The 13,391-nt window shown below is 41.8% G+C and overlaps 1 protein-coding gene across 1 annotated transcript in view; it reads left to right on the plus strand.

Annotated features, from left to right (window-relative positions):
- The window catches only part of KIF24 (kinesin family member 24), a 78,089-nt gene that overhangs the window by 49,809 nt on the left and 14,889 nt on the right, over positions 1-13,391 (plus strand). Inside the window, exons 7-8 of the mRNA XM_011950559.1 lie at positions 8,511-8,632; positions 10,383-10,488. Coding sequence (XP_011805949.1) covers positions 8,511-8,632; positions 10,383-10,488 — 228 coding nt within the window. The remainder of the gene's footprint in view (positions 1-8,510; positions 8,633-10,382; positions 10,489-13,391) is intronic.

Here is a 13,391-nt window from a genome sequence, read left to right on the forward strand (position 1 = left end):
CTCCAGCCTGGGCGACAGAGCCAGACTCCGTCTCAAAAAAAAAGAGAAGAGAAAAGACACTGACTGAATTAATTCATACATTGATAACAATGTCTTCTGTTATTATTTGCTTAAAATTAGGTGTTTAAAGGACTGTTTAATCTTCAAATAACAGGATTTGTGGAAAATTTTGTTGTTGCTTTTTCAAAATTAATACTTGGAACTTGGGTGTGTGCAGTGGCATAGTGGCCCATCATTGGTATAGATCTTTTTATAAGTTTCTTTTTCCTGAGACAAATACTTTAGGTAAATTTTGCTTAAGGGATGAGACTTCACATTTGCGTTATTAGATTCCTGGGTCCTGGGATCCAAAACCTGAGTATAGCGCCCAAGTGTGTCTGTTTTAGAGGGTCACCTAAGAGCCTCTTTCTAGTGATTGCAAAGGTAGGCACAGAAAGAAAGTGTGTGGGACATGCTGAAGGGCTGCCCCGGAGCTGTGACCATTCTTCCCAGAGCTTCCTCTGCTGTGGAGTCCTAAGGAAATTGTTTCTCATACTCTGTTCCCTGTGGTCCTCTTGCCCCTACCTCCAGCCAGTCCCACATTTGGCCAGGAGTATCAGGTGAGTCTGGTCCTCAGGATTCCTTTGTCACTGAAAATTAGACCAATTAAAGGGGAAAGAAGCAAACACTAGGAAGAAGACTCTTCATTGCCTTTAGGCCGTAAATGCTGGCAGTCTGGTGTTGAGTCAACCCCTCCATCCTGAAGAGTTTATGGCACTGTTCTATTCTAAAGTATGGTTCCTAAGAAAAGCAGAAAAGTTCCTTGTTAGTCAACATATTATCGCCGTTGATACCCTCAGTCTGCAGTACATATGGGGTTGTACAAGGAGGAAGCCAGCTGAGATCAAGGTGGAAAGTTTATATAATTTATGGATACCTGACACAGTTATCCTCATAAATAAACATTTATTGACTTGAAACAACAGCACTTGCTAACTCAGGTGTCACATTTCACTCTCAAGTGTCACTGTTCATACTCGCTCAGGTGTCACCCATGTGTTTGCTCAAGTGTCACCCTCAAGTGTCATCTTGGAGTGTTACCCTCTCAAATCACCCTCAGGATTATTCAGGCATGGCCTGCCTGCACAGCTGGTAGCTTCATTATTCACATGGGATTGTCCTTCCTCCAGGAAGTTTCTTCTTCCAAGTGTATTTGATTTCTTGCCAACGCAGGCCCCAGAACTTCCTGCCTTTACAGAAGACTCACTGCTTCATCACATTTCCCAGATTTGGAATCGAGATTTTGTCAGACAACGGGCATTTTTTCAGTTTTAGAGATTCATTGTTTTTTTAAGTGATTTCTATATCCATTTTATATAGTCAGAAGTATTCATTCCTAGGAATTTTGATAAACTTGTTTCATGTTTTATCATTGCCTTGGCTGTAATGGGCAGTCAGTTACAGTGCCATGTATCCCTGAGTATATCCTTTACCTGTCTGAACGTGAAACATGTAGATATTGATAGATGATTGGGTTGGATGATGGGGATAAGGAAGTGAGATAACATACATAAAATTTGTAGTATGATACTGGCTCAACTTTCCACATGTATTATTCTTATTAAGTCCCTGAATGATGTTTCCCAGCACCGCCACAGTTTTTTGTTTTGTTTTTTTTGAGATAGAGTCTCACTCTGTCACCTAGGCGGGAGTGCAGTGGTGCATTCACGGCTCACTGCAGCCTCAACCTCCTGGGCTCAAGCGATCCTCCCACTTCAGCCTTCTGAGTAGCTAGGACCACAGGTGTGCACCACCACACCTGGCTAATTTTTAAAAAAATTTTTTGTAGATGTTGCCCAGATTGGTCTTGAACTTCTGGGCTCAAGTGATTCTCTACCTCAGCCTCCCAAAGTGCTGGGATTACAGGTGTGAGCCACCACACCAGGCCCAGTTTTCATTACTTCCTATTGTAGCAGATTCCCATTTTACTATTCACATAATATGTTCTCTCTAGAGAACTTAGGTTTAGAAACTTGCCCAACAGAGTGTAGTTAGGGAAGGAGTTTGAGAAGGAAGAGGCAGTGAGAGGAAAAGGGGGCCTAGTAGATTTAAAGGTGATTGCATTAATTTTGCTCATCTCCTAGACTTGCATTTCCCCCAAATAGATTCTCTCTTTCTCTTATCTGCTTCCTTCCCTGTTTTTTTCTTTTGGTTTGCACTGGGGAGCCCATGATATTTCATGTTGATCACTAAAACTATATTTTTCCATGAAACTCTGATTGTTTTACATTTATGAAAAAAAGAAATAGTTTAAGTTTTAGAAGTTTAAACAAAGATGTTAGTTCTTTAGTATCTTTTCTTTTTGTTTTGTTTTTGAGACAGAATTTTGCTCTCTTGTCCAGGCTAGAGTGCAGTGACATGATCTTGACTCACAGCAACCTCTGCCTCCCAGGTTCAAGGGATTCTCCTGCCTCAGCCTCCTGAGTAGCTGGGATTATAGGTGCCCACTACCCACACCTGGCTAATTTTTGTATTTTTAGTAGAGACAGGGTTTTACCATGTTGGTCTCTAACGCCCGACCTCAGGTGATCCACCTGCCTCAGCCTCCCTAAGTGCTGGGATTACAGGCATGAGCTACCGTGCCCGGCCCCTTTAGTATCTTTTCAAAAATTAATGTTTATTGAGAAGTTACCATGTGCCAGTTGTGGCACTAAGCGCTTTAGTTATGTATGATCTTTTTTTTAGCCTTAATAACCTAGGTAATTCCTATTCTATTATATTTTATTTTATTTTTGAGACAGAGTCTAGCTCTGTGGCCCAGGCTGGAGTGCAGTGGTGTGATCTTGGCTCACTGCAACCTCCACCTTCTGAGTTGAAGCGATTCTCCTGCCTCAGCCTCCCAAGTAGCTGAGATTACAGGCGCAGGCCACCATGCCTGGCTAATATTTGTTTGTTTGTTTTTGAGACAGTCTCCCTTTGTAGCCCAGGTGGGAGTGCAATGGAGCGATCTTGGCTCACTACAACCTCTGCTTCCCGGGTTCCAGCCTGCCTCAGCCTCCCAAGTAGCTGAGATTACAGGCGCAGGCCACCATGCCTGGCTAATATTTGTTTGTTTGTTTTTGAGACAGTCTCCCTTTGTAGCCCAGGTGGGAGTGCAGTGGTGTGATACCAACTCACTGCAACCCCTGCCTCCTGGGTTCAAGTGATTATCTTGCCTCAGCCTCCCAAGTAACTGGGATTACAGGCGCATGCCACCACACCTAATATTTTTGTATTTTTAGTAGAGATGGGGGGATTTTACCAGGTTGGCCAGGCTGGTCTTGAACTCCTGACCTCAGGTGATCCACCACCCTCAGTCTCCCAAAGTGCTGGGATTACAGATGTGAGCCACTGCACCCAGCCAATTTTTGTATTTTTAATAGAGATAGGGTTTCACCGTGTTGGCAAGGCTGATGTCAAAGTCCTGACCTCAGGTGATCTGCCCTTCTCAGCCTCCTGGAGTGCTGGGAGTACAAGTGTGAGCCACTGTGCCTGGCCATAATTCCCATTTTATAGATAAGAAACTGAGACCCTTAAAAGTTAAGTGATTTGCAGTAGTCTACACAACCACATGGTAGAGCTGGCATGTGAACCCTGGCAACCTGACTCCAGATTTCACCATTTTTAACTGCTATACTTCAGTTGTATATGTCATTTACAAAAATGTGATGACTTTGATATTCACAGACTGCCTCATTTTTACTCTTCATAGCTCAGGTGCATTGCTACATAGTTTCTGGAAGGCATGACTATAGCAGGCTGTTATTGGAAAAAATTGGACCAAGGACCAGAAATTCCTCATGCCTTCTCTAAAATACATTTAACCAGGAAAGGGCATCTCAACATGTTAGGTCTCTGAGATGTACTTAAGAGATACCCAGTACATTATGGTGTACAAGATGCAGTGAAAACCCAAGTTCAAAAGTCTATAACACAGTCTCAGAAGCCAATCTTTTTTGACACTCTTGAGGAAGAACCACAGGGCCACCCTTTGCATTTCCTGTTCATATCCACATTTCCTTGCGAAGTACGGCCTTGAGGCCTCTCTGAGTTCTCACTGGGTCTCATTGGACTAGCATTATCAGTAACATCATTACTTACATGTAGAAGAGGATATCTGCCTTCTATTCCTGGCCTGACCATATTCTACCTATGTGACCTTGTATAAGTCACTTAGCTTCTCTGTGTTCCTTTCCTTATTAGTCAGACATATTGCTTTTACAAATGTAAAGGTTTAAGACCTCCCCTGTCTTTTCATAGGATTTGTAAATGACCAAAAAAAAAAAAAGAAAAAAAAAAAGCTGTAAGAAATCTAAAAACTCTAAAAGGAAATACACCAGAATTTTATAATCACTGGAATTATGAGAGATATATATTTTCTTCTTTATCCTCTTCCTATATTTTCCGAGTTTTCCACATTAAGTTTGTCTTTTCTAATGAGGAAAAAAAAGTTTGAAAAAGGAACAGTACCAATCTGATGATCCATCAGCGTTGCATTCCAGCCTGTGTAAACATGAAGTGAAAGGGACAGGGAGAAGCCAGGGCCAGAAGGTGCATTTAAACTGGATGGTTCAGTCACAGTGCTGGCCTTAAGTGTCTTACCCAGCGTCTGAGCTTAGTTAGCAGTGCTTTTTTCTCAGCACTTGCCATATCCAGTAGAAGAGATTACCACTGTAACTCCTATGATTTCATTAGCATAAAGGTGGTATCCATATAGTTGATGATCTAGCTTTATAAATTAGCAGATTCTTCTCTTTACAGAAGGATTCATCATGTTGTCTCTTTAAATTTTTAGTAAACTTTTTACAAAATTGGTGTATTTAAGTATGATTCTGAATTTTGATTTTACATCTCACATACAGATAATCTTTAGAAACATACTATTGCTTAGATCATGGAAAAAATATTTTTAGTTAATTAAATTTCTAAAAAGCAACTGCTACTACTTGTTAAGATATTTTGTATCTTATTGTTGAAGTTTGGCTCTGTCTACTTTTGGATTCCTAATTTGGAAACTGTGACTATGTTCAATATCATATAAATTAAAATGGTGAGAGATTGAGAAAAAATGAAATAGAACTTTATTATTCTTTTTTTTCCCCCAAGGCTGGAGTGCAATGGCGCGATCTCAGCTCACTGCAACCTCCACCTCCTGGGTTCAAGCAATTCTACTGCCTCAGCCTCCCAAGTAGCTGGGATTATAGGCATGCACCACAACACCCGGGTAATTTTTGTATTTTTAGTAGAGACGGGGTTTCACCATGTTGGCCAGGCTTATTCAAACTCCTGACTTCAAGTGATCTGCCCGCCTTGGCCTCCCAAAGTGCTAGGATTACAGGTGTGACCCACTACACCCGGCTTTTATTCTTTATTTGCTCTGTCGCCCAGGCTGGAGTGCAATGGTGTGATCTCAGCTCACTGCAACCTCCGCCTCCTGGGTTCAAGCAATTCTCCTGCCTCAGCCTTCTGAGTAGCTGGGATTACAGGTATGTGACACCACGCCTGGCTAATTTTTTAATTTTTAGTAGAGATGGGGTTTCACCCTGTAGGCCAGGCTGATCTCAAACACCTGCACTAAAGTGATCCACCCGCCTTAGCCTCCCAAAGTGCTGGATTATGGGTGTGAGCTACCACGCCCAGCCTATAAAATATTGTTGACTATAATCATCCTGTTGTATTGTCAAATAGTAGGTCTTATTCATTATTTCTTTTTTTGTGTGTACTTATTAACCACCCCCGCATCCCCACTACCCTTCCCAGCCCCTGTGGTAACCATCCTTCTAGTATCTATGTCCATGAGTTCAATTTCTTTGATTTTTAGATCACACACATAAGTGAGAACATGTGATGTTTGTCTTTCTGTGCCTGGCTTATTTCACTTAACATAATGATCCCCTGTTCCGTCCATGTTGTTGCAAATGACAGGCTCTCATTCTTTTTCATGGCTGAATGGGTACTCCATTGTGTACGAGCACCACATTTTCTTTATCCATTCATCTCTTGATGGACACTAGGTTGCTTCCAAATCTTGGCTGTTGTGAACAGTGCTGCAACAGACATGGGAGTGCAGATCTTGTTTATGTTTTACTTTCTGGGACATATCCTTAACTTACAGCTCCAAAAAAAAAAAAAAAAAAACCTAAAAACCTAAAACTTACAACATTTTATTTAATTAATTAATTTTTCCCCCGAACCTGAGAGTAGGTGATTATTTTTAAGAGATGAGATTTTTGTCCCCTAGGCTGGAGTGCAGCTTACTGCCTCAGCCTCCTGTCTGGGACTACAGGTGTGCACCACCACGCCCAGCTAATTTTTGTAGAGATGGGGGTCTCACTGTTTGCCCAGGCTGGTGTTGAACTCCTGGGCTCAAGTGATCCTCTTGCCTCAGCCTCCCCAAGTGTTGGGATTACAGGTGTGAGCCACCATGCCCAGCCTATATCTTACTACCTTTTGAATACAATTTTTACTTTATCATATTTTAAATTTCCAAGTGCTTTTTCTCTTCCCTCTTTTGGTTTGGTGTTTTCATGCTGGTGGCTTTGGCTTTCTATTTACGTGTATGTATGAGGCATTAAAAAAATAACAGTCACAAAGTTTGTGTGTCAGAGGTGTGCTTGCTGATCATTAAGCTTCACTATAGGTTGAAAGTTAATTGGTTTTGCCGGGGAAGTCCCCAAAATAGTAAACATATGAAGGGCTTGGAAGTGAGGGTTTTTCCAGAGAATTCTGGCTGAGGACTAATGTTGGGGAACTGGTGTGTTGCTTTTATTTAATCCTTGTTTAAGTTCTTTCACTTGACTCTGCCCCACACTGTGCCTGGTGCTTAGTCCTTTTTGGTCTCTGGTTCCCATTTTCTGGAGACTATACCTTCTGCCTCCTGCACAGGGTGGGGATGAACAGGGAATGTTTCACAGAGGGCTTTACTGCTCTGATCACTGACTGTGTGTATCTTTGCCTTATCCCAGTATTACCTGGTGCTTCCAGTCTGAGCCCCTCTTAGTGGTACTAATGGGTTGATAGACTGACTCCCCCCTTTCCTACTTACTTACTTTATAACTTCATTGCTGGCAATTAACATCCCTTCATTATCTTTCCACATTCTAAAATTTAATTGAAATATATCACACTTGTAATCCCAGCATTTTGGGAGGCCAAGGTGGGAGGATTGCTTGAGCCTAGGACTTCAAGATCAGCCTGGGCAGCATAGTGAGACCCCATCTATTTTTTTATTAAAAAAAAAAAAGAAAAAATGTATTGTCCACTGCTACCCCCTTTTCTTTTACTGGCTTTAAAGGTGAATATAGTTTTAAATTTTTATTTTAAAATTTTTGTTTATTTATTTATTTGAGACAGGGTCTTGCTCTGTAATCACGGCTCACTGCAGCCTCAACCTCCTGGACTCGAGTGGTCCTCCTGCCTCAGTCTTCTGAGAAGCTGGGATTACAGACGTGAGCCACCATGCCAGGCCCAAGTAATGTTTTTAAAGTTTCTTGTGGCCGGGTGCAGTGGCTCATGCCCGTAATCCTACCACTTTGAGGGACTAAGGAGAGAGGACTGCTTGAGCTCAGGGAGTTCAAGACCATCCTAGGCAACATAGTAAGACCATGTCTCTACAAAAAATTTTAAAAATTAGCCAGGTGTGGTGGTGCACACCTATAATCCCAGCTACTCAGGAGGCTGAGCTGGGAGTACCTCTCAAACCCAGGAGGTCATGGCTGCAGTGAGCTATGATCACACCACTGCACTCCAGCCTGGGTGACAGAGCAAGCCCCTATTTCAAAAAAAATTTGTTTTGCCTTTTTTATTCTCAGTAACTAACACTCATACGCCTGTCCAAAATAAGGGCAGCATGTTCTTAAATGACTGTGTTTTCAGTGGCTGCAGGCCAATCCTGAGACTTCACATCCCCTGCCCCGTTCCATTATGGCCAGAAGGACTCCTGTTAGGAGTCCTTTACTCCCGGTCTAGGGTGAGTGAGGATTAGTCTCAAGGGAAATCATGGGCTCGTGGTAATCACAGTAACTCATCACTTCCATATTTCTACATCAGACCTGGCCTCCTTTATTACTGCATCCTGGTAGAACAGGTGGATGTGATTAGTCATTCTATAATGCACATTTATGTCCTTTGCCTCATTTACTAAGATAGATGGGTATTATGAGACCCTGCTTTGGAGCCAAGTTATGCCCTGGGGATTTTAGTTAGGCTAAATCCATCAAAGATACTAAAAAGAGTGTATGAGATCAAGAAGTAAATTAGCTCTTGAGCTATGGAACGTTCTCCCACAAGATTAGTATTTCACATTGTTTTCATTGTCATTGGGTACTTACTAGGTATAATTTAGTGTTTGAGCGGTTTTCCACCTGGACAGAAGAAGCTGCACTGCACTGACACAATTGTATGTCTGCTGTTTACTGCTCTTAGCCAATTCTTAGTAGCCAGAGGGTTTTGTTTACTCCTTGGGGAAGTCATCCTATGGATTTTATTTTCAGGTGATCTTAAAGGGCAGCAAGGAGCGCAGCACTGGGGCCACTGGAGTTAATGCAGACTCTTCCCGCTCCCATGCCATCATCCAAATTCAGATCAAAGATTCAGCCAAGAGGACATTTGGCAGGTGAGCTGGAAATATCAGGGAGTTACATTGTCTGCCTTTCCTTTAATGTGACTTTGAAGTATGGTTTCTCAACAACAGGATACCCTGCCACCATGGAGTTCTTCATTGCAGGGATACAGAGTAGAGTTGTTAACCCTGAAATAAATCATTGTACTAACGTGTCATCAGTTGATTAACCATGAAGTAATGACCTATTGTTGGTCAACCCTAAGTTATTAAAAGGGACATTGATTGCTTGTAACATGAAACACAGTTTCAGCAGAGAAACAGTAGGGAATGCATCTCAGAGAGCTTACATGCCAAAAAAGGTGGGAGGAGAAGATTAATCCATTCTTCTTGAAAGAAGCCATAAGACAATTGGATACATTCATTACTTCTCTGGTGCTCTCTTAGCAAATAATCTGCCACGCTGATGGATGAGCCTATTTCATCTCTGAGTAATAAGTGTTTTTCTTTTCTTTTCTTTTTTTTTTGCTGGATTACTGTCCACAAAAGTTTTCTATGTAATTACCTAAGTGGTTACTTAAGTGATTAGCATTGTGGTCATTTAGCCTTTTGGGAAGAATATTTTATTAATTTTAGTCATACTTTCTCATAAATAATTAAAACCAATAGACATGTTTGAGTGGACAATACCAGCATCAACTGACAGATCAGACTCTTGTGATACTCTTGGAAAGCTGACAGTCATGTTTGTTTGTTTGTATGTAAGATAGGGTTTCACTGGGCTCAAGCAGTCCTCCTGCCTCAGCCTCCTGTGTAGCTGGGACTACAGGTGTGGACCACCACACCTAGCTATTTTTTTTTCAAGAGACAGGGTGGATGTGAGGTTGATCTGGCTGCGACATCTGTCACCCCATCGGTCTCCAGGGTTGAAACGGGGTCTCTCTATTTTGCCCAGGCTGGTCTTGAACGCCTAGGCTCAAGAGCCTGGCAACAGAGTGGGGCTCCGTCTCAAAAAAAAAAAAAAAAATTGTGAAGATTAACTGGTAGGCTGATGATGGCTGACACCTGTAATCTCAGCACTTTGGGAGGGCAAGGTGAGAGGATCTCTTGAGCCTAGTAGTTTGATCAATGGGGTGACAGATGTCACAGCCAGATCACCGTCACATCCACCCTGTCTCTTAAAAAAAAAAAATAGCTGGATGTGGTGGTCCACACCTGTAGTCCCAGGTACTCAGCCTACCAGCTAATTTTTACAATTTTTTTTTTTCTTGAGAAGGAGTCTCACTCTGTCGCGAGGCTGGAGTGCAGTGGCGCAATCTTGGCTCACTGCAACCTCCGCCTCTCAGGTTCAAGTGATTCTTCTGCCTCAGCCTCCCTAGTGGCTGGGACTACAGGCGTGCACCACCACGCCCAGCTAATTTTTGTATTTTTAGTAGAGATGGTGTTTCACCATGTTGGCCAGGATGGTCTTGATCTCTTGGCCTCGTGATCCACCCGCCTCAGCCTCCCAAAATGCTGGGATTACAGGCGTGAGCCACCACGCCCAGCCAGTTTTTAGAATTTTTTAAGAGATAGGGTCTTGCTGTGTTGCTCGGGCTGGTCTAGAACTCCTGGCCTCAAGCAGTCCTCCACCTCAGCCTCCCAAGTAGCTGGGTTTATAGGTGTGAGCCACCATACCTGGCTCAGTAATGTCTTTTCTTTCCCAAGGATGGGCCAATGTTAATTTCTTCCAGAAGTCACAGAATGCTCACTGATATAAAAATACAGCTTAACAGAAGTCACTCCTCCTGTGTCTTTTCTCTAGGATCTCTTTTATTGACTTGGCTGGCAGTGAAAGAGCAGCAGATGCAAGGGACTCAGATAGACAGACAAAGATGGAAGGTGCAGAAATAAATCAGAGTCTACTGGCTGTAAGTTGTTCAAAATCTTTAATCTAAAAATCCTTCTTGAAAGACTTTGCCCATTATATATAGGCAGAGTGGATGAATGTGGGGTGGAATCAGGAAAGCAACTGCCCTGTTCTTGTGTGATAACGGAATGCCAGGGTTGGAGACGGAGAGCTGACCAGACAGACTCTCACAATTCTAGGCAACTATTTTCTTCTGTCCTTGTCTTCTTTTCCCCGGTCAATCCATGCGAATTAGGAACAGAAGTATCTCTGCAGTTGCTGAACGGTTAACTCTGTTAAGCTTTCTCTCTTTCCCCAAGCTTTAAAATTATATTAATTTTTCAAACATAGAAAAGTAGAACAAACAGTATAATGATCTCCCATATACCTGTCAGATTCAACAGTTACCAACATATGAAAAATCTAAGCAACCCCTTCCCTCCCCGAGTTGGATTATTTTAAAGAAAGTCCAGCTGGGAGCAGTGGCTCACACCTATAATCCCAGCACTTTGAGAGGCTGAGGCAGGTGGATAACTTGAGGTCAGGAGTTCAAGATGAGACTAGCCAACATGGTGAAACTCTGTCTCTACTAAAAATACAAAAGTTAACTGGGCATGGTGCCGGGCGCCTGTAATCCAAGCTACCCAGGAGGCCGAGGCAAGAGAATCGCTTGAACCCAGGAGGCGGAGGTTGCAGTGAGCCAAGATTGTGCCATTGCACCCCAGCCTGGTGCAATGAGACAGAGTGGGACTCAGTCTCAAAAACAACAACAACAAAAAGAAAATCCTAGTCATCATGTCATTTATTCCATAAATACTGTATATATCTTGGCTGGGCGCGGTGGCTCACGCCTGTAATCCCAACACTTTTGGAGGCTGAGGAGGGTGGATCACTTCAGGTAGTTCAGCCTGGCCAACATGGTGAAACCTTGTCTCTACTAAAAATACCAAAAATCAGTTGGGCATGGTGGCAGGCTCTTACAACCCCAGCTACTCGGGAGGCTGAGGCAGGAAAATCTCTTGAACCCAGGAGGTGGAGGTTGCAGTGAGCCGAGATCATGCCACTGCACTCCAGCCTGGGAAACAACAGAGCAAGACTCCATCTCAAAAAAAAATTTTTTAAATATATCTCAAAGAGATACTCTTACTTTTTAATATAGCCGTAATGACATTATCATACCTAAAGAAGTAATTCTTTATTATCCAGTAAGTATTATAATTCTTCTAATTGTCCCATAAATATCTTTTTATAGTTAACTTGTTCAAATCAAGATGCAAATAAAATCCTATGAGTTCTTACTCCCTCTTTCATTTTTTCTATATCAGTGTATTGGTTGAAGAAAACTGGGTCACTTGTCCAGTAAGATTTGCCACATTCTGTACTTGGCCACCTGCATCCTTGTGTTGATGTTTAACATGTTACTCATTATCCTTTATGTTTCCTGTCAGGTGACTAAACTTTATAGCCGTGTTGCTCACTATGGTAGCCACCAGCCACATGTGGCAACTGAGCACTTGAAATGTGGATGGTCTAAATTAAGATATGCTCTAAATGTAAAATACACACTAGATTTTGATTACCAAAAAAGCTTGTAGAATATCTCATTTATTTTTTTCATATTGACTGCATGCTGAAATAGTAGTTTGGATATATTGAGTTAAATAAAATATATAATTAACATTAATTTTGTCTGTTTCTTTTTCTTTTTTTTTCTGAGACGGAGTCTCGCTCTGCTTCCGAGGCTGGAGTGCGGTGGCGCAATCTCGGCTCACTGCAAGCTCCACCTCCCGGGTTCATGCCATTCTCCTGCCTCAGCCTCCCGAGTAGTTGGGACTACAGGCGCCCGCCACCACACCCGGCTAATTTTTTGTATTTTTTTTTTAGTAGAGATGGGGTTTCACCGTGTTAGCCATGATGGTCTCAATCTTCTGACCTTGTGATCCGCCTGCCTCAGCCTCCCAAACTGCTGGGATTACAGGCATGAGCCACCGCGCCCAGCCTCTTTTTCTTTTTTAAAAAAAGATATGACTATTAGAAATTTAGAATTACATATATTGTTTGCATTTGTGGCTCATGTATTTCTGTTGGGACAGTCCTGAATTACAGATGTGATCAGATTTAGGTTCTATATTTTTTGGCAAAAACAACTCATAGGTGGTTCTTAGATTTTCTATAGCAATACATTAGGAGATAGAGAATGTCTGGTTGTCTCTCTTTGTGATTTTAAGATTGAAAAGAGATTCAAGTGTTGTCAGCCTAATTCCTCTATCATAAAGTTTCATTTCAGCCTTTATTTTTTATTTTATATATTTTTACTTTTTTTTCCCTTAGCCTCTGTTAAGGACATTCAGCTGTTTTTAACCTAAGAATTTTATCAGCCATTGAAGAATCTCATCTATATCTATTATTTCATTAAGTGTTCCAGAATGGTGATATTCTAATTCTAATATTCCTTCTGTATGTATTAGCTGAAAAGAAGAATTTTTCCTCAGCTATCTGATTATCCTGACATACAGTTTGTAGTGGAAGCAAGATGATTCTTTAATTTATTCACCACTTTTCAGAATGAGTTGGTGTTCATGTTACCTAAACATAACATGAGTTTGTTTTGTTGTTGTTGTTTACCTTTTTTGTATTATTATGAACTCTGAAATCATTATATATTTTTTTGCTGCTTAAATTCAACATATTTAGTCAATAGGAGCTCTTTCAAGAATGTTCCTGTGTCTTTTTGGCACAACTCTATTCGTTCTTGATAGTGTCCTGACTTTCTGATATGATAAGAGCCTATGTTCTAGGCTCATTTTATTTTATTTTATTTTATTTATTTATTTTTTTTGAGACAGAGTCTTGCTCTGTCGCCCGGGCTGGAGTGCAGTGGCCGGATCTCAGCTCACTGCAAGCTCCGCCTCCCGGGTTTATGCC

Source organism: Colobus angolensis, unplaced genomic scaffold (genome assembly GCF_000951035.1).
Source record: "Colobus angolensis palliatus isolate OR3802 unplaced genomic scaffold, Cang.pa_1.0 Scaffold308, whole genome shotgun sequence".
Taxonomy (NCBI): Eukaryota; Metazoa; Chordata; class Mammalia; order Primates; family Cercopithecidae; genus Colobus; species Colobus angolensis.